Genomic DNA, 22,351 nt, shown 5'->3' with positions numbered 1-22,351 from the left:
ACTGAAGAAAGAAGTACTGAACTCATCGAAAGGGCAATGGAATTTCATGCAATTTATGAAAATGAATCGCCAACTATCAACGAATTGCATGGTATTGTTAATTCACTTGAAATACCGTTTAATACTAATGATTTTTTAACTGATTATTTTAATTTTGATTATAGCGCAGTTGAGCAGGGGGACTAACATTTGCTGAGCCCATACACCTTATAGCCATTAGAGGATTTTACCCGGGACTTATCAGGGAACCCTCTAGTTACCGATAACATACGTCCACTTCAAACAAAAGAAGTGGCATTCCATAGCCCCATTATTGAAAAATGCGGGTGAGGGGGTGGTGATAATATACAAGAGGAGGAGGGGTTCCCTGAGTTTCAACTCTCAAATACAATTTTAAATACAATAGTTGTCTACACTGCAACTTTTGGAGACTCATTTAATTCGCTTTTGTGTGGTAATTTTGTGCTGTAGAAATTGTTCATCAATATGTAGATAGAATTTGTGCACTGCTAGAGAACCAAATTCAGTTGTGGGGAGGGGGTAAGGGTTCAATTAAGGTTTCTATTGTTTTAAAGGTGGTTTATTTAAATGAGGGGAAAAGTGAGGTTTATCATCATTATGTACATACCGAGATACAAGTGGTCTATCCAAATTTAGAGAATTTTGTGGGTGTTTTTTCCGAGTGGATAGGCCATATTATTACGCATCTCGAGAATTATAACGAAAATGGGAGCGGATCTGTAGTTCTTTATGTTGAAAATTTAAGTTTTAATATTTTTAAATTTAAAAAAGATTTTATTTTAAGAGGTGGGCATGGGGGAGGGAGGGCAATTGAATGAAAATATCATTCTGATCTATAAGGATGTAAAGGTGTCCAGCGAATCTGTTTTGAAACAGCTCAAAAATGTTTCAAGTACGCTAGCCTCTACCACGTGACGCTACCAAGACGAATTTAGACGATTGGGCTGTACATGGGAAGGAGGGGTCCAATTTTCCCATTGTAGATTTAACTTGTTTAGAGGGGAAATACCCAGTGACGCTCAGGTCTATCGATATTTTTGAAAAGGCCAACGCCCATTTAAATATCGGCGTTACTGTGGCTCAATATGAAACTGAATTTGAAGATGGGGTTTGTTCTAAAAAGAAGGGGGTGGTGTTCCCAGTAAGAGCTCCGTCAATTGAATTGGTGAAACACTGGGTTTGGCTGTTGTATACACCACCTAGTGAACCCAATTCAATTGGTCATTTTAACCCTATTACAGACATTAGTAGAGTTCTGGGGGAGGGTAAAAAAGGGCGGGGGGTATGTTTCTACTGTCCAACCTGCCTGTCTCGATTTCGTAGCGATTTCAAACTACGGGATCATATGAAACATTGTAGACGGCATGGCTACCAGTCAGTGGAAACAGTTTCAGGGGATAGGGCCATTTTACGTCTTAAAAATTTTCCAAACACCCTCCTCCAGAGCAATAAAATCTCGTTGGATTGTGAAGCGAAGCTAGTGGAAGTGAACGATCTTCGATTTCCAAACAAAATCAAAGAACATCAAGCTATTGCAGTCTCCTACTCCCACGCGCAAAGAGACAGTTCTAACACTATGCAGTTGTTAGAAATAAATGAAACATTGGATGAGGGAGAGTGTATGGTCAAGGTATTGACTAAATTAATTGGCATCGCTAATGGTGCTATTTCTCGTTTGAGAAATACGCATTACCCAATGGTGCTGTCTGCAGAGGATCGTCTCGCGATTAAAAATCAAAAAATATGTTGGGTTTGTAAGGGGGAGTTTGAAGAGGGCGATAAGGGTAAAGGGAAAAGAGGGGGAAGGGGAAAGTCAGAGACCACAATCACTTGTGGCAGGAAATATCCTCTGGAGGTAGTGATATTAGAGGGGTAGCGCATCAATCGTGTAACTTAAACGTTAGCCATCAGTTTTCTATTCCAGTTTTTATTCATAATTGAAATTATGATTTAAAATTTATTTTACGGGCATTGGCACGTATGCAAAGGGAGGGAGGGGGAGTAGATAGTCCATGGGTAAATAATTCATTTACCTATAACATCATTCTCAAATCGGCCGAGAAGTTGGTGCTTCTGGAGCTGAAATGGCAGGTAGTAAATAATGGGCATACGTGTTGGAATAAAGTCAGGTTTTTAGATTCTTTTAGTTTTTTCCCAATGCATTGAGTCAATTGATTCAAGTGCAGAAAAGCGACAAATTTGATAGTTTTCCTTTGCTTAAACAGCACTTTCCAAACAGTGAAATGTATGACCTATTGACCTGTAAAGGTGTATATGCATACGACTATTACTCTTCTGGCGCTCGCTTAAGCGAGGTGAAACTACCTCCAATTGAAGCTTTCTATAATTCACTCACCAACAGTGAATGCACAGCCGAGGAATATGAGTTTGCCAAGAAGGTGTGGTCTAAGGGGAATTGTAAAAATGGGTGGGATTATTGTAAAATTTACTTGGCCAGTGACGTTTTAACTCTGTTATACACAGTCTGCAAGAACACAGACCAAATCTATTCAGAGTTTGGACTAGATATAGGCTATTATTTATCCACGCCGCATTTGGTGATGGACTTGATTTTAAAAATTAGTAGGGAGGAAATAGGCTTAATAACTGATGTGGACCAACACCTTTTTGTAGAAAGATCAATAAGGGATGGGTATGTTCTTCATGGGGATTGTGTCTTGACAACTGATGCATGCAGACGAAACAGCAACACCTGTGGAAAGTCAAATGCCGTGTTCTTGGATACGAGCTAATTTCATCCCTCGTAAATATTTCACTAGACTTTCCCGTGTGGAAACTATAAATCGCTTAAGAATCCTCTCGAGTTCCCCGACATTAACACCGTCGAGGACAATGGGCCACAAGGATGGTTCTTTGAAATTGACGGGCACATTCCATTGGCGCTTCATGATTCAGTCAGAGATTTTGTTTTTCCCTGTATCAATCGACCAGGGACTCACTGAGCCCCTACAATCGATCATTGGTTGAGGATATGGGGATGCACTGGACCCCCTCTAAGCAAAAACTGATTGCAGATCTGGACCCTAAAGAGAATATCGTTGTTCATCATGTGCTTTTGCACTGGAGGGTGAACAATGGTTTCAAGATCACCAAAATACATAGGGTCCTGTAATTCTGTCAGAAACCCTACTGAAAGACGTTTATCGACACTTTTGTTGATAAACGCTCTCGGGCAAACAGTAAAGTAGAGAAGGAAATGTACAAACCCATTCTAAATTCAGCGTTTGGCAAAATGTGTGAAAGCGTACGGAACAGATCTCGTTGCGACTTCGTTACTGACCCTCAAGAGTGTGCACGGATTATTGCTGACCCCAATTTTACAAAGTTCACGAGCATAGTGGCTGGCATAATTCTTCTACACAGGAAAAGGAGAAATGTGGTACTGAACAAGAATATAGCAGGAGGTAGTTCAGTACTTGAAATTTCCAAAAAGCTCATGTTGTCATTTTTTTTCAGTTATTGGGAGATTTAGAAAATGGGGAACACATCAGCTCGCGGATGGATTTAACCAACTGGAATCCGTCCCTCTACCCCGAGTTGGTGAAACGTCAAGCCCCCAACCAACTACTAATGTTAAAGTCAGAGACGGGGAGTGATTTAATATCCAAGGGGGTGTTCCCGGGTCCTAAACTTTATTGCGTGGAAACTCATAATAGGAATGTAAAGCAGGCGTGTTAAGGGGTGCCTACACATTTTGTAAAGAGCAATTTCAACATTAGCGTGTACAGAGACTGTTTAGAAAGTAGCCTAGTGCCGAGAACACAAGTTCTTGCAATTCGCTCTGTACAGTATAAAAATTATACTGTAAGAGTGGAAAAGAAATCAATGCCATGTATATCTGACAAAGTCTATGTGCTCGAGAATGGTGTAAGTGTACTACCCCATGGCCGCTACCGTATTTCAGACCGGGTTGAATGCATAGACTATCGCAATCAACTTGGTCTTGATAAATTAACCTGAGTTTGACTCTAACCCTACCTCAACCCTAACCTTTCATAAATTAACTAACCCAACCTAACCTAAATCTTTCGTGAATTAACCTCACCTTGCCTAACCTGTTGCAGCAGTGACGACAACTATTGTATATTGTTTCGATCCCGGGGGGCGGGGGATGGGGGATCCCGCCCGTGGCCGGCTTTCGGCCCCGCGGGCTCCCGGAGGGTGGGGGTCCCGCCCGCGACTGGCCTTCGGCCCCGCGGTCCCGGGAGGTGGGGGGTCCCGCGCGCGGCCGGCTTTTAGCCCCGCGGCTCCCCGGAGGGTGGAGGGTCCCTTTAAATTTATAATGTTCAACTGTGCTATTTTAAGTTCATGTTCTTGTCCGTGTTTTTTTTTCAAGTGTTGTTGTACAAAAAGTGTGCTAATGTACAAATAGTGATGCTGAACAAAAAAAAAGTGTTTTTGACAATAAGTGTTGTACATAAAGTGTTATTGTTCTTGATGAACAAAAAGTGTTTTGATAATAAATGTTGTTCATGTTTGAACAGAAGTATTTTTTTTATGCTCTTCATGTTTGAACAGAAGTGTAATTTTTTTCATGTTAATAATGTTTGAACAAATAGAGTTTTGTTCTTGTTGAACAGGTGTTTTTTTATTTTGTTCATGTTTGAACAAATAGTGTTTTCATGTCGAATAAATGACCATGAAATATTGTTTTTTTGTTTTTGTTAACGTACTAGATAGATCTATGGGAAAGTTATTACTACTACTTATTCATTGGACAAGTATAATTTACAGTTAGTTGTAGTCCGACTGTTGTCAGCAGCAACATGTATCAATTTAAAACACCATTCAGATCGTTTCTGTGTGGTCCATCTATGTCGGGAAAAACGACACTTTTAGCTAAAATAATTCAAAATTGTACTAAAATGTTTTTGGAAAAACCAAAGAAAATTTATTATTGCTATAGTATTTGGCAGGAGTCCTATGATCAAATAAAGGCCATTGCCACACCCATACCAATACAATTCATACGGGGACTTGATGTTTTCAATAGTATTGAACCAAACTCGTGGCTGATTATTGATGATTTGGCTGAATCCATTGAACAGTTCTCACAGGAAATGCAACAGCTGTTCACTGTTCGCTCTCACCATGAACAGATTTCCATAACCCTAGTTCTACACAATCTGTTTCATCAGAGCAAATGTATGCGAACCCTTGCTTTGAATTGCACCATCTATATTATCTATCGAGTTGTTCGTGGTTCTTGCTCACTAATAACTCTCAATAAGCAAATAAATCCAGGCGCCCCTAAATTTCTGCTGTCAGCGTACACTCAGGCGACAAATAAGCCCTACGGCTACATTTTGCTAGTTCTTAATCAGAGCACACCCGAGGATCTACGTGTAGTCCCTGACATTTTCGACAAAGAAATTACAGTATATCTTCCGGTGAACAGTAGAAAAGGCTGTTAGTTGCCATTATGACACTGAAGAAACTACACGAACAACGGCATTTATTTTCCGTTCTAAGCACTTCAAAACCCCCACTAAGGAAGGCTATACTCAAACATTGTGTTGACAATGATTTCATTAATCTAATATCGGAACTTTGTTTAAATTTAACTGAGGGCAATGTACACTTGCCAGAAGGTGTTAGACAACATACAAAGCAACATCGTTCCACTGTACGCGCCTTGGCTTGCAAATACAAGGGGAAAATTTTTTAAAGAAAACGTCTTCTTCAAGCGGGCGGTAGATTTTTTACACTTTACTGCCAATAATTGCAGGACTTGTAAACAGTTTTCTCTAGAGAATGGCTAAACCCTATAAATTGACGTCATTTTGACGTCGAACTTGTCCTCTCGCACGTCGAACATTTTGAAGACAATCTAAGCAAATTCATTAATGATGAGAATATTGCTGATGACAAAAACTACATTTACTTCAAGATGCTTTGCGACGTATGGACAAACATAAACTTTATCGTGAGTGACCCCCCATTTTCACCGCCACTTATCCCTATAAACAGGAAACATCTCCTCAAGATTCTGCAGCAGCAGTGCAATCAAAAGAGAATGAATTGAATTCAATTGTATCGAAAATTGGAAACCTATTGCCAGTGACCTATCGAGAACAGAGTAAAAGAGTATTATCATATCTCATCTTGGAAACTTATGGTGATGAACATCAAGTTCAAGTCGACAGCACAGAGATACGAAGTATAATTCAGGAAAAACTTTATAATCTAGTTGAATCAATTCGTTATATGGTGGTAAGTTGCAAAGGACATTTATCTTTTATCAATCATCTATATATCTTTTTAAGAGCTCCAAACTTCCCCAAAAGCCTCACTGGTAATTCGCCAATTCTAAAGAAACCATGAGAATACGGTCCTTCAACAACGCCAACACCATTTAAAGAAGAAGAAGACTAAATATTTGAAAACACTAGCAGCAGCAGCAGCAATGATTTTATAACACCTGTGGCTGCTAGTCAAAACCGAAGACTGATTGATTCACCCTCCAGTGTGCAAAAGGGGAGTGGACATTACACTACGTGTTTGCGTTCAAAATGGATGAAGTTCTGAAAAACGTCTATGAAAATAATGGTGAAGTGGGAAGTTTAAGTTCCCCCAAAACGCTTTCTAAAGTTGCCTCTGGCAGCACATTAAAAAAAGCAAAAGAGTATCTACAGAATGAACCGAGTTACACACTGCATCGGAATCGCAGGCTTCGTGGCAAACAATATGCAAAATAGCTATCACGAAAATGTAATTGAATAACTTTGGGGGGAGGGGGGACTAGTTGTCCTTCAATCTTTTTGGTCACTTAGAAAGGGAACTAGCAAATTTAATTTCCGTTCAAATGAGCTATTATACATCTCTCTATGATGTTCTGGTCGCTCCCTAGCCCTGCTAGAGAAAAAAAAGGGGGGAGAGACAGATCAGTGCTACCCATGCAAAAAAGTCATTTTCCTTGCTGTTTAAGGAGGGGGGTTGTAATTTCCCAAAAAGAAGTTTTGGACAGTGCTAATTCCAATCGTAGACTTTTCATTTTGATCTAACGCTATTTCCGAGGGATTTCAGACTATAAATTTCTTTTCGCAATAAGCTTTTACTTTTAAGGCAATCCGAAATAATAGTTACCATTCCTGAATCAGTGTGAGATGGCATTTTTTTTCACTAGGCAATTTTTTTCAAAACGCGTTTCTTAACTTTTAATTACTACACAAACTAGGTCTATTTCAAGAGATTTTTCTCCCAGGAAAATCTTCTGGTCTGCAGATATGCCGAGGACTGTATTTGTAATTTTGCTTTGATATTTGATCTCTGGCTACTTTTCACCTTTTATTTTACGCACAATGTAAGTAAGGTATTTTTTTCACTGTCATATTAATTTATGTTGAGATTGCTTATTTTCATAATTGTCATCAAAAATTACTATTTTGTTGAATTTTTAGAAGCTAACCATTCTTTCCCTGGTATTTTGTACCTTTTATTTAAAACAGGAAATTACTTAAAGAGAAGACTGGGGTAAACTTGAAAAGACCCCCCTCCTTTGCTTGTAGTTGTTTCTGTAAAAAATATTTATTTAATTGAAATCGGTTAGAAGAAGCTAACAAAGGACTAAAGAGGGTCACCATATCATCACCAAAACCAAAGATATTTGAAATTTGAACTATGTTGAGCAAAATAGCTATCACAAAACTGTAATTGAATAACTTTGGTGGGGAGGGGCCTGTAGGGAGGGGGGACTAGTTACCCTCCAATCTTTTTGGTCACTTAAAAAGGGAACTAGCAAATTTAATTTCCGTTTAAATGAACTATTATACATCTCTCTATGATGTTCTGGTCGCTCCCTAGCCTTGCTAGAGAAAAAAAAACAAACAACGGGAGACAGATCAGTGCGACCTATGCAAAAAAGTCATTTTCCTTGCTATTTAGGTAGGGGGTTCTAATTTCCCACAAAGAAGTTTTTGACAGTGCTGATTCCAATGGTAGACTCTTCATTTTGATCTAACGCTATTTCCGAGGGATTTCAGACTTTATAAATTTCTTTTCGCAATAAACTTTTACTTTTAAGACAAACCGAAATAATAGCTACCATTCCTTAGTCAGTGTCAGCTTGCAATTTTTTTTCACTAGGCAGTTTTTTTTTTCAAAACGCGTTTCTTAACTTTTGGTTACTATACAAACTAGGTCTATTTCTAGAGATTTTTCTCCCAGGAAAATCTTCTCGTCTGCAGATATGCCGAGGACTGTATTTGTAATTTTGCTTTGATATTTGATCTCTGGCTACTTTTCATCTTTTATTTTACACACAATGTAGGTAAGGTATTTTTTTTTTCACTGTCATATTAATTTTTATTGAGATTGCTTATTTTTGTAATTGTCATCAAAAATTAATATCTTGTTGAATTTTTAGAAGCTAACCATTTTTCCCTGGTATTTTGTATTTTTTATTTAAAACAGGAAATTACTTAAATAGAAGAGTGGGGTAAATTTGAAAAGATACCCCTCCTCTGCTTGTAGTTGTTTCTGTAAAAAGTATTTATTTAACGGAAATTGGTTAGAAGCAGCTAACAAAGTTTATGACTTTCAAGCCATGATGGACAAGAAAAGTTTCAATAAAATGCTTTAACTTGACTTATATAAATTAACTTGACTTATATTTTTTTTTATTTATGTTTCTAATCCTGGATTGAGTATAATTTATTTTATTTGTTTGTGCTCAAGAATAAAATCGTTACATTCAGAAAAGACTTGACTCCACAGGGCAGCCCAATAGACCTTCAAAAGAAAACATTGGGAAAGGTCTGCTATTCAGCTTGAAGAGATTAGTAGATTAGTCTTTCTAATCTACTCTAGATTAGTAGTCCTACTTTCTAGATTAGTAGTCCTTTTTGGAAAGATTAAAAATAGTTCATGCTTCGCCCGTGTTATGAAAAAAACTTTTTTAAATTTCTTCCAATGTTGCTCTGGTGTCCAGAACTAGATTACAATTACTGTTATGATTTTATATAGTGTTTGTCAAGGAGTATTCATATATTAGCTACAAAGTGATTGCTCTGTTAGCTTTCTTTTTTATCTCCTGTTTGCATTAAAACTTTTTCATCAAAGTCATAAACTCCAAAATCATGTAAAGTAAATAATTTCATGTAATGTAAATCATGTAAAGTAATGTAAATAATGTAAGTGTAAATAATTTCCAAAATCAAATTTGCTGTGGTTTGTCCATCAGACCCAACACTGCAATCCAGAGTTTAAAAAATTCTACAATGAAGTTGTGATTTTAAAAACAAATGTTTTAATAAGACCCTCTGATTCCTTTGATTCAACTTATTTTACTGGCCAATGTGTCTTCAAAAGTTGAAAAGCATTGTTCCACAAATCTTCAATTAGATACCAGGAAAATCAACGTGGATTTCGGAAATGTAAAATATTCATTATTTTTAGCATTCCTGTGTCTGAAACTTATGTTGTTTACACATGAAATGTATGTGTTATATGGAATAAAAATTTCATTGTAAAGAATTTGTTAGATTTTTTCATTTGTCAGTTCATAAAGTACCTCTTTTTTTCATAGGTTACAATGGGGCGTCATAGATCAAGATCAAGGTAAGCTGCTTTTTTCACTTTCTTACAAAGAAAACCTAAAGCAGTGAGAAAGGGCCTTTTTTTGCATTCTATAAGATTGTCTTAAGACCTGGCTATTGTGTAAAGTTTTAATTAAAACTTTTTTTTTTTTGTAAAAGAAACTATTTTTATTTTGAGCAATGTGTATGTACCATAATAACCAAGATCACTCAAAATAATATATGAGTAGGTCAAAATGTAATATATGCTGGTATTTATTTCTGAAAGTCTCAACAATTTTTCATTTATTGATGCTATAAAAGAGAAAATATATTTTGTCTTCATTAAGGTGCAAATTATGTTCTGATCTTTAGAAGGTACACAGGGGTAAGCCCTACTCCTCGCTGTGGTAATTTCTACTCGTTTTAGGTTAATTTGTCTATTTAGTGTATTTTCTGTTTGTTTTGGGTTTCATTTATTTATTGATGGTGATTTATACTCGTTTGAAATATTATCAAAAATATAAAATACTATTGAAATATACGCTGCAAGTACTATTTGACTTTATTTCCACTCGTCTTTGGTTTAATGTAGCTCTTTACTTTTTCTTTTAAAAACTTGTTTTATGGGAAAAGGGTTTTTTTTAATTAAATTTTATTCAGTTTTTCAGTCTTTTTTATTGGTTAAGCAAAGAATATATTTATTATTAGTTAGAGTCCAAATTGGCTGAAGTCGTAAATATTCTTGATGGTAGTTAACCACAGTTGCAATAAGTCAGAATCTCAGTCGCAAGCGGTAACAAGTAGTTGTAGTAGCAGTTACGAAAGATCATAATCATAGGTGCAAACAGTTGCAGTTGCGAATATAAGTAGTAGCAGAAGAAGTAGTAGATTGAAGTAGGCCTCAGCGTTGCAATTTAATGCCCTCAGCTATTCCAGAGATATTGTAAATACTCCATTTTAACAACCTGTATGAGTACAGTGTGTATCGATTTAGTTCAACATCCGCCCCAACACATTTGGTTCTCTGATGCAAGGAGCAATCTTGTTTTTTTATGGAATAGAGGCTGGAATGACTTTAATGGTTTTGCAAGTCTTCCTCTCACACAGTCTCTTAGTGTAGTGGTTCTGTTCAGTCATAGAATGATCTCTGTGCAACATAATTTGCACTTTACTGAAAGAATATAAATGTTTTTACTTTTATAACTTTAATAAATCAAATAATATTAACATTTTGATTACTTAATATCAGTATATGTATATTCTGACAATGCACATTCATTTGTATATATTTTCTTTAGTAAAGTGCAAATTATGCCCTGGTCTTGGGAAGACATAGGGGTTTTGAGCCCAACCCATGGTAATTTCTGTTCGTTTTGGGTTTCATTTATTTATCGATGCTGATTTGTGGTAGTTTCACGCTTGGTAGATTATTTGATTTTATTTTGCTCATTTTTGGTTTAATGGAGTTGAAAAAAAATGGAGTTCTTTACTTTTCTTTGAAAAACTTATTTTTTGGAAAAAACATTTTTAATTAATTTCTGTTCGTTTTATATTGACATAGTCTTTTCAGGGAAAAAGAAAATAATACTTTAAATATTTTTTTTTTAAACTTTATAGTTTGGCCTGCTATTTGTATGCTGGAGAAAAATTTTCAGCAATTTTTAACAACATACACCCTTTTAAAAATCTGGACGGAAATAGTAGTGTTTAAACTAGTTTCATACCTCCTCTAGTTGACCTGAAATAGAAAAACTTGATACCATTCGCAAAAAAATCTGTTTACTTTCTTTGATAGCTTGGATACACTTCCGCTATTTTGATCATTTCGTTTTTAAACATAATGGACAAATGGGAGGGCGGGCGTGGGAGGGCGATTAGCCCTTTGAATTTTCAATCGAATGAGCCTCGTTCGAAGTTCTTACGACAACCCCTTCGATACGAAGTGCCCTGGTCTAAATAAAAGAAAAAAAATCACTTCCGACTATTAAAAAGGGCACTAGGCCTTTCAATTTCCAATCGAATGAGCCCTTTTTGAGTTTCTACAACAACGCTTTCTATAAACACCTTATATGCCCCCAGGGCATAACTGACAACCTTTGCCTTGAGAGCTGGGGGAGGGGGTTGTCATCCTCAAAGACCTAATTTCCATAATTTTCAACTAAGTTAAGCAAAATGGCTATCTCAAAATTTTAATTGGATGTGTTTGGGGAAATGGTGGGCGTGAGAGGGGCGTTAGTTGCTCTCCACTTATTTTTAAATATTAAGAAAGGCACTAGCCCTCTCAATTTCCAATCGAATGAGCCCTTTTGAAGTTTCTACGACAACGGTTTCAATAAAAACCTTATATGCCCCCAGGGTATAACTTACAACCCTTGCCCTGAGGGTTGGGGGGTGTCATCCTCAAAGACTTAATTTCCAGAACTTTCTACTACGTTGAACAAAATGGCTATCTGAAAATTTTGACTGGATGTGTTTGGGGGAATGGTGCGCGTGAAGGGGGGGGGGTTATTTACCCTCCAATAACTTTCGACTATTAAATAGAGCACTAGCCCTCTCAATTTCCAATTGAATGAGCTCCTTTTGAAGTTTTTACGACAACGCTATCTATAAAAACCTTATATGCTCCCAGGTCGCAACTTACAATCTTTGCCCTTGGGGCTCTGGGGGGTTTGTCATCCACAAAGGCCTAATTTCCAGAACTTTCAACTGCGTTGAACAAAATGGCTATCTCAAAATTTTGATTGTACGTGTTTGGGGAAATAGTGGACGTGAGAGGGGGATTAGTTGCCCTCCAATCACTTCCGATTATTAAAAAGGGCACTAGCCATTTCAATTTCCAATCGAATAAGCCCTTTTTGAAGTTTTTACGACAATGCTTTCCATAAAAACCTTATATGCCCCCAGGGCATAACTTACAGCCCTTGGCCTGAGGGCTGTGGGGGGGGGGGTTCTCATCCCTAAGACCTAATTTCCAGAAATTTCAATTACGTTGAACAAAATGGCTATCTCAAAATTTTTATTGGATGTGTTTGGAGCAATGGTGGGCGTAAAAGGGGGGGGGGTTTGTTGCCCTCCAATCACTTTCGACTATTAAAAAGGGCACTAGCCCTTCGATTTACCAATCGAATGAGCCCTTTTTCAAGTTTCTACGACAAAGATTTCAATAAAAACCATATATGCCCACAGGGCATAACCTATAACACTTGCCAGGAAGAGTGTGGGCGGAGCATCCTTCTCAAAGGTATAATTTCCAGAACTTTCAACTACGTTGAACAAAATGTTGGGAGTGGAAGAGGTGTTATTTGCCTTCCAATCACTTTCGACTATTAAAAAGGGCACTAGCCATTTCAATTTCCAATCGATTGAGCCCTTTTTGAAGTTTCTACGACAACGCTTTCTATAAAAAACCCTATATGCCCCTAGGGCATAACTTACAACCCTTGCCCTGAGGGTTGTGGGAGGGTTGGCATCCTCAAAGACTTAATCTCCGGAACTTTATACTACGTTGAACAAATGGTTATCTCAAAATTCTGATTAGATGTCTTTGGGGAAAAGGTGGGTGTGAGAGGGGGGTTAGTTGCCCTCCAATCACTTTTACAATTAAGAAGGTCACTAGCCCTTTTAAGTTCCAATCGAACGAGCCTTTTTTGAAGTTTCTACGACAACGCTTTCTGAAAAAACCTTATATGCCCCCAGGGCATAACTTACAACCTTTTGCCTGAGGGCTGTTGGGGAGTGTCCTCCTCAAAAACATAATTTCTATCTGTAAATCAACTACACTGAACAAAATGGCTATCTCGAAATTTTGTTTGGGTGTGTTTCGGGAAATGGTGGGCGTGGAAGGGGTGTTAGTTGCCTTCCGATCACTTTCGACAATTAATAAGGGCACAAGCCACTCCAATCTCCAATTGAATTAACCCTTTTTGAAGTATCTACGACAACTTCTTCGATACAAACTGCCCTGGTCTAAAGGAAAAAATCATAAGTAATACATTGTGCCAACGTCGTTCTTATATGCCCCCAGGGCATAACTTAAAACCCTTGCCCTGAGAGCTGTGGGGGAGTTTCCTCCTTAAAAACCTAATGTCTATCTGGAAATAAATTACCCTGAACAAAATGGCTATCTCAAAATTTTGATTGGATGTGTTTGTGGAAATGGTGGTCATGGATGGGGGGTTAATTGCCTTCCAATCACTTTTGACTGTTAAAAAGGGCACTAGCTATTTAAATTTCCAGTTAAATCAGCTCTTTTTGAATTTTCTACGACAACGCTTTCTATAAAAAAACCTTATGTGCCCCTAGGGCATAACTTACAGCCCTTGCCATGAGGGCTGTGGAGGGGTTGGCGTCCTCAAAGACCTAATTTCCGGAATTTTCAACTACGTTGGACAAATGGCTCTCTCAAAATTCTGATTGGATGTGTTTGGGGAAAAGGTGGGCGTGAGAGGGGGGTTAGTTGCCCTCCAATCACATTGACTGTTAAAAAGGGCACTAGCCCTTTTAATTTCCAATCGAATGAGCCTTTTTGAAGTTTCTACGACAACGCTTTCTATAAAAACCTTATATGCCCCCAGGGCATAACTTACAGCCCTTTGCCTGAGGGCTGTGGGGGAGTGTCCTCCTCAAAAACATAATTTCTATCTGGAAATCAACTGCGCTGAACAAAATGGCTATCTCAAAATTTTTATTGGATGTGTTTCCTGAAATGGTAGGCGTGGAAGGGGTGTTAGCTGCCTTCTGATCACTTTGACTATTAAAAAGGGCACAAGCCACTCCAATTTCCAATTGAATGTGCCCTTTTCGAAGTATCTACGACAACTTCTTTGACACAAAGTGCCCTGGTGTAAAGAGAAAAATAATAAATAATATATTGTGCCAATATCGTTCTTATATCCCCCAGGGCATAACTTAAAACCCTTGCCCTGAGAGCTGTGTAGGACTGTCCTCCTCAAAAACATAATTTCTATCTGGAAATCAACTACGCTGAACAAAATGGCTATCTCAAAATTTTGATTGAATGTGCTTGGGGAAATGGTGGACATGGATGGGGTGTTAGTTTCCTTCAAATCAATTTCGCCTATTAAAAAGGGCACAAACCATTATAATTCTCAATCGAATGAGCTCTTTTTAAAGTCTATACAACAACTCCTTTGATAAGAAGTGTCCTGCTCTAAAGGAAAAAATAATAAATAATACACTGTGCCAATATCGTTCTTATATGCCCCCAGGGCATAACTTAAAACCCTTGACCTGAGAGCTGTGGAGGAGTGTCCTCCTCAAAAACAAATTGCTATCTGGAAATAAAATATGCTGAACAAAATGGCTATCTCAAAATTTTGATTGGATGTGTTTGTGGAAATGGTGGGTGTGGAAGGGTTGCTTGTTGCCTTCCGACCACTTTCGACTATTAAAAAGGGCACAAGCCACTCCAATTTCCAATTGAATGAGTTCTTTTTGACGTTTCTACGACAACTTCTTCGATACAAAGTGCCCTGGTGTAAAGGAAAAAAATAATAAATAATACATTGTGCCAACATCGTTCTTATATCCCCCAGGGCATAACTTAAAACCCTTGCCCTCAGAGCTGTGGAGGAGTGTCCTCCTCAAAAACACAATTTCTAGCTGGAAATAAACTACGCTGAACAAAATGGCTATCTCAAAATGTTGATAGGATGTTTTTGTGAAAATGGTGGGCGTGGAAGGGGTGTTAGTTCCCTTCCAATCACTTTCGACTATCTAAAAGGGCACTAGCCGTTCCAATTTCCAATCGAATGAACCCTTTTCCAAGTATCTACGACAACTTTTTCGATACGAAGTTCCCAGGTATGGAAGAAGAAGAAAATAAATAATACATTGTGCCCACATCGTTCTTTACTTAGGCAGCACTATTGCGCTGCCTATGAAAGAATTATTAATAAAGCTTATAAAGCCTCATGGGAAGTCTATGTGCAGGTATAAAAAAGTTCCAAAGCTGCCAGTAGCAGAATTCGACAGAAATCTGAAATCTGCCAACAAATTTCAAAATTTGCCAATAAATTTCATTAGGCGATGAAAACTGCCAAATAGCATTGCTACGTTGCTACCCCACCTTTTACACGGCGATCTATGTGTGATTTTTAATAATTTGAGATTCTGGAGGTTGTCGCCCCTTCTCAGTCGATTCGGACTGCCCGATGATTTTTTTTTTTATTGCTGTTTTTTTTTTTTTTTTACTTCATTTTAATATAATCTGTAGAGTTTCGATCGTTGTGGAAACTTGCTTGAAAGTCTGGGATAAGTTTATTCAATTCCAAAAACCACTATGGCCTTTTTTGCACCGGTTTTTTCAATGTTTTTCCAAAGGTCAGTAACAGCCTGTAAGACATTGCCAATTCTAGAGGTCTATTAGTTTTCTAACAAGTATAGTAATAGATTTTGTCCAGGCTTCTGAGAAGGAATTTTCTTTCCTTGTAGTGTTAAAGATATGTAAAAATGCGGTTAGGTATTTGTGTCCTGCTTCTTCTAGCCATTTGGGAGGGATTTTATCGAGTCCCGGGGAGGAATCAATGTTTACGTTATTCGACAGATTTCCAGTTCACTTTCTGTAGAAGATGATGTCAGATTGTTGTTTTGCTTTGTCTTATCACGCAGCATGCAAACTTTAGGGTATTAGCCAGTTGTTGGTCTTGGTGGCTTTTCAAAAGCTCTGGCTGATTCTTCTGATTTTTTTATTATCTATTACATAGGCACCATCCATTCTCAAATTTGGTTTACTTTCCTCTGCGTAAAATCTCTCTTACGTGACAACAAGAGTTGCTAGTTAATTACTGCCCTATATTTAATTTTAAAGATTATGAGATTTACGTAGTTTTATTGGACGGTGAAATATTAACAGTCTTAAGTATTTTGTTTTCTTCACCTTTTTTTTTACAATGAAAGTCAAATTCTGGGAAATTAGGGATCTTACATTTTCTGACTGACAAGTATAATATTATAAAAAGTGAATTTTCAGCTTGATTCCAAAAGTTTTTAAATTAATAAAGTTAAAGGGTACTTATCAAAAGTTAAAAGTCTGGGAAAATTGCGTAGTGTTGGAAAAAAGGGGGGGAATACCCCCTAAAGCTGGAATGACTTTGGTAAAGTAGAACAATCAAATATCAGAGAAGTCTACAGCAGAGGTTTTAAGCCCTTATTAAAAAAATGTGAAATTCGTATTTCTTCCAAGAAGGATTTTCAGGTTTTTGTGGGTTTTTTTTATTTTTTTTATTTGCAGTATTGTCTAAAAATTAAACTTGAGGATTGATAATGGGAACTGGGATAGTATAAGCCTTCCTTGCATTCAAGGTTTATGCTCCTGTGGATACATTATGTAACAAGTCTACAGCTGTAAGTAAGGACTTAATAGTTTCAGATATATCTATTTTCACACCCAGGATTACGGTTTTACTTAAAAATCTTCAGAGGGAATTGTCTAATTTGTTTTGAAAAATAGGAAATTTTTCTGATTTTGCATGTTTCTGGCGTATTGTCAGCTTATTTTTCAATTTAAAAAAGAGTCCAAAGCAAGCTTCAAAAACGCAGTGTGGTAGATGGATAAATCTGGACCTCAGCTATCAAATGATAGCAAATTGTTGTCTTACATTGAAACACTAAAACCGTAGAAAAATTGCATATTAAAAACTTGTAGAAGGAACATGAATATTAAGACAATCATTAACAAAATGGGCAATGGTAGCGAACTTTAAGTAGTAAGCGACTCTTGGGAATAGATTCTAAAACACTAAAATCTGACTGCAATGTAAATTTCAATGAGGTTTAATTTTTATGCTAACTCAAGAAGTGTAAATCATAAATTTGAATAAGCTTTTGCATAATTTTAGAATGCTGGGTTAAAAACAAAAATAAATGCTCAATAGTTATGTAAATTAGACAATGAAACTCAACAAGTTCGATAGTTCTAAAGCTACTATCTACAAAAATATGGAATATCGTATTTTTCCCAAGGTAAATGATCAAGGATGGGTGTTCGTTTTTTTAGTATCACGGATGTGTGTTCCCGGCACAGTTTATAGAATTAGCAGTAAGATCATTCCCTATCTCACCCATTATAAAAACCCGGACCGAGTTGCGAGTGCTCCAGAGAACGTTTTTGCAGATATAAACATAAGCGGCATCAGATCTTTTAACGGGTAGACAAGTCAGATTTCTCTTGGACGCGAAACTTGGCTTCAACGTTGGAACACTAATTTTGAAGAAACTAATTTTAAATTAATTTAATCCAATACATACATGAAAATCGGTAATTAGTAGTGCAATGTTATCATTAGATGTATTTAGGAATTAAAAATAGGTTTCGAAGTCTCAAGTTGGTTTCAAAGGCATTTTGAAAAAGTTTCTGCCAAAATACGTGTTCCAGGGTAATTGGACCGCTGATGGCAGATCAAATGAGAGGAGCTGTTTGTACGCACCGATATAAAGATATATATATATATATATATATATATATATATATATATATATATATATATATATATATATATATATATATATACACTACGAAAACTTTACGAAAAAGAAAGTTTTTTTAAAGAAAAGTAAAGGCCATATTAAACTTAAGATCAGTAGAAATAAAATTTTCTGAAAGTTCCCTACGAATTTTACGAAAAACACATCTTAACAGACGTTTGGTCTTTTCTTGGATAGGGCTATTATGGCAACTTTTATCACAGCAACCAATAATTAGAACCCAAGTCCTGAAATTGGTCTCAATCAGGAACCCTTATCTAAATTCACAAATTGCAAAGATTTTCAAACAGAGGTGTTTATTGTTTAAAGTTCAGGAAAGGTCTGCCCATCTCATTCGAAAACATTGATTGAAAACGAAAGTAGTCTTATCTAGAAAATAAATATCGTAGAAAATAAACATCGCGACGTGAAAAAAAAATGATAAACCATCCAGTGGTAGATCCAGAGGGGGGGGCGAGGGGTGCCCCCCTATAGTAGTCTAAAGTAGCGTAATTTACCTAATTTACGCAAGTTTGCATTAATTAAACTTGCTCCTAACGTAAGTTTGTCGCATCAACCTATTTTGCGCCCCCCCCCTTAAAAAAATCCTGGATCCGCCCCTGAAACCATCACACCTATTTCACCAGTTATTAGAAGAAGAAAAAATTCCTTATTTTCACAAATTTCATCAAGCCCCCGCCCCCTTTTTTATAAAATCCTACATAGGCCGATCAGTTGAGTCCACTGTATGTAAATAATAGATTAAGTCATAATTTGTATATAAATTAAGTCATACCTGTGAGATGGGACACTTGCAAACCACTTGGCTGGCTCACCAACTTTTTTTCTGCTTTCGCAATTGCGAATAATGCACTTTGTAACCATTTTTCATTGATTGATGAAAACACACTAACCCGCTAATGCAGAAATAAGTGGGAGGAGCTTTTTGTTCGCACCGAGAATGAAGACCAGAATTGATCTGCGATAAACTTACTGGATAATTCCATAAACTATGGTTCCCGGGAACGATTTTATCAGAGGTTGCAGCTTTTTGAAAGAGGACTCATTCAAATGGAAATTCAAGTTTTGGCTCCGTCTCTAGCAATAAAAGAAGCGTATCACGGTAAAATGAGAGTCTACGCCATTTTGTCACACAAAGAAACAATTTTATTGCAAACGAGGACCAAAATACTATCAAGCAAAAGCTCTGAAACAGCCAGCGGACTTATACCAATTTATATGATTAATTAAAAAAAACGTTTTCAACAAAAAAAGTTTTTTTTTTTAAAGTAAAGAACTCCATTAAACCAAAATGAACAAAAATAGAATCAAATAATATACTAAGAATACAACTACAACACATTAGTATCAACAGATGATCGAATCCCAAAACAAACAGATATAAAAATAAATAAGAGTAAAACTCAAAACGAGTAGAAATAAATATGAGTATGGTTCTAATTCCCAAGCCTTTAAAATCTAGAATATAATTTTTACTTTACTGAAAAAAATTCAAATGAATTTACTGAAAAAAATCTGCATTGTCAGTTTGATACACATATGCTGATATTTATTCCTTAAAATCTAATTGTTTTTTTAATTTCTTAAAGTTAGAAAAGTGAAAACATTTAAAAGAATTTTTTTCTTTGCTTTGTTTTTTGTTGTTTTTTTTATCAAAGGGCTTTTGCCCTTTGATCACTTTCTACTAATAAAAAAAGGTACTAGTCTTCTCAATTTCCAATCAAAGGAGCCCTTTTTGAAGCTTCTACGACAAAACTTTCTATAAAAACCTTATATGTCCTAAGGGCATAACTTACGACCCTTGTCCTGAGGGCTATGGGGGAAGGATTGTCATTCTCAAAGACATAATTTCCAGACTTTTTAACTAGGTTGAACAAAATGGCCTTATCAAAATGTTGATCGGAAATGTTTAGGGAAATGATGGGCTCGGGGGGGGATTCTCCCTCCGAATACTTTCGACTATTAAAAAGGGCAATAGCCTTTTCAGTTTCCAATCGAATGAGCCCTTTTTAAATTTTTTACGACACCGCTTTCTATAAAAAACTTTATATGCCCCCAGAGCCTAACTTACAACCTTAGCACTGAGGGCTGTGGGGGAAGGGTTGTCATCCTCAAAGACCTAATTTCCAGAACTTTCAACTACATTCAACAAAATGGCTATCTCATAATTTTGATTGGATGTGTTTGGGAAAATGGCGGACGTGAGAGGGGGGTTAGTTACCCTCCAATCATTTTCGACTATTAAAAAGGGCACTAGCCCTCTCAATTTCCTAATGAATTGATTTCCCCAATTTCCTAAGAGCCCCTTTTGAAGTTTCTGTGACATCTCTATCTATACAAACCTTATATGCCCCCAGGGCATAATTTACAACCTTTGCCCTGGGGGCTCTTTGGGTTTTGTCATCCTCAAAAACATAATTTCCAGAACTTTCAACTACTTTGATCAAAACGGCTATCTCAAAACTTGGATTGGATGTGTTTGGGAAAATGATGGACGGGAGAAGGCTAGTTTCCCTTCAATCACTTTTCACTATTAAAAAGGGCACTAGCCATTTCGATTTCGAATCGAATGAGCGCTTTTTGAAGTTTCTACGACAACACTTTCTATAAAAAATTTTATATGCCCCCAGGGCGTAACTTATAACCCTTGCCCTGAGGGCTTTGGGGGTTTGTCATCCTCAAAGACATAATTTCCAGAACTTTCAACTACGCTGAAAATAATGGCTATCTCAAAATTTTGATTGTATGTGTTTGGGAAATGGTGAGCGTGAGAGGGGGTTAGTTGCCCTCCAATCATTTTCAGATATTAAAAAGGGCACTAGCCCTTTCGATTTCCAATTAAATGAGCCTTTTTGAGTTTCTACGACAACACTTTCTATAAAAAAACCTTTTATGCGCCCAGAGTATAACTTACAACCCTTGCCCTGTGACAAACGACAAAACGACATGTGTGTGTGGGGGGGGATTAGTTGCCCTTCAATCACTTTCGACTATTAAAAAGTGCACTAGCCCTTTGAATTTCCAATCGAATGAGCCCTTTTTCCAGTTTCTACGACAAAGCTTTCAATAAAAACCTCATATGCCCCCAGGGCATTGTTCTGGGTGCCTGGATGACTGCTTGTATTAACTTATAACCCTTGCCCTGAAGACTTTGGGGGGAGTGTCCTGCTCAAAGATATAATTTCCAGGACTTTCAACTGCGTTGAACTAAATGGCTATCTTAAGATCTTGATTGGATGTGTTTTGGGATTAATTAAAAAATACTTTCCAAAAAATAAGTTTTTCAAAGAAAAGTAAAGGCCATTTTAAACTTAACCTCAGCAGATACAAATACCTTTTAAAATTCTAACTCAAAACGACCAGAAATTACTTTTAAAGAATAAATGAAACCCAAAATGAACAGAAATTAAATAAACAATCATAGCAAAAACTTACAACAAGTAATAATATAAACGAATAAATAGATCTTAAAGCGAGTAATGCTTAGATTGAATATGAATATCAAGCTTAAAACGAAAAAAAATATTTTCCTATTGAAGTAAAAATGAAACTTGAAACGAACAGAAATTAAATAAACAATTAAAGCAAACAAACATACAATAGATATTAATGTAAATTAATAAATAAATCGTAACACGAGTGAAGCTTGAATTGAATATACAAATCAAGCTTGAGATGAACAAAAACCACCTCAAACAAGAGTTTGGGTATGACGTCATTCTCTCACTGCATAAGTTTAAAACCTATTGTGTCATTGGCACTTTACTGAAAACCAATTTTATGACAAATATTTTCTTTTGTACTTAATATTGAAAATAAACATTAAAATTATGGTAAAATTTTGAACTGATGAGCTTTCAGCAATTAATATCATTATACATCAAATATTCAGTTTAATTTATTAGCTCTTTTTAAAGTTGTTAAAGACGAATATAGTTTCCCTACAGACAAGTGTTTGGATACTGCCTCCTTTCCTAACTGTAAACAAAAACCAAAAGTCTACTGCGTCATCGGCGCTTAACTGAAAACGTATTATATTACAAATATTTTCTTTTTCAGTTCTTACAGTATTGAAAATAAAAATACAATTACAGTGAGATAAATTTTTGAACTGATGGATCTTTCAACAATTAATATCACTATACATCAAATATTCGATTTGATGTTGTTTATTCTTTCCAAGACTGTTCAAGAAGCATATAGTTTTCAGTTTTTTATACTTTTTTTTTGTTTTTTTTTTCTAACTTCAAAAATAGAATGTTTTTTTTTATTCCCATCCGTTTTTA

At 36.5% G+C, this 22,351-nt stretch overlaps 1 protein-coding gene across 2 annotated transcripts in view; it reads left to right on the top strand.

Moving 5' to 3' along the window:
* The window catches only part of ytr (U4/U6.U5 small nuclear ribonucleoprotein 27 kDa protein yantar), a 78,615-nt gene that overhangs the window by 34,267 nt on the left and 21,997 nt on the right, over positions 1-22,351 (top strand). Inside the window, exons 1-2 of one of the 2 annotated variants that reach the window (XM_089100306.1) lie at positions 3,780-3,793; positions 9,569-9,600. In XM_089100306.1, the coding sequence (XP_088956432.1) occupies positions 9,575-9,600 (26 nt within the window). In that variant the 5' untranslated portion in view covers positions 3,780-3,793; positions 9,569-9,574. Of the gene's footprint in view, positions 1-3,779; positions 3,794-9,568; positions 9,601-22,351 lie in introns of those variants that run through there. The other variant, XM_089100305.1, reaches the window with a different exon arrangement.

This window comes from Artemia sp. Qi Xiang Cuo, chromosome 14, assembly GCF_049724085.1.
Source record: "Artemia sp. Qi Xiang Cuo chromosome 14, ASM4972408v1, whole genome shotgun sequence".
Classification (NCBI taxonomy): domain Eukaryota; kingdom Metazoa; phylum Arthropoda; class Branchiopoda; order Anostraca; family Artemiidae; genus Artemia; species Artemia sp. Qi Xiang Cuo.
Note: the sequence above shows the minus strand (reverse complement) of the source record. Positions and strands in the feature narration are given on the sequence as shown.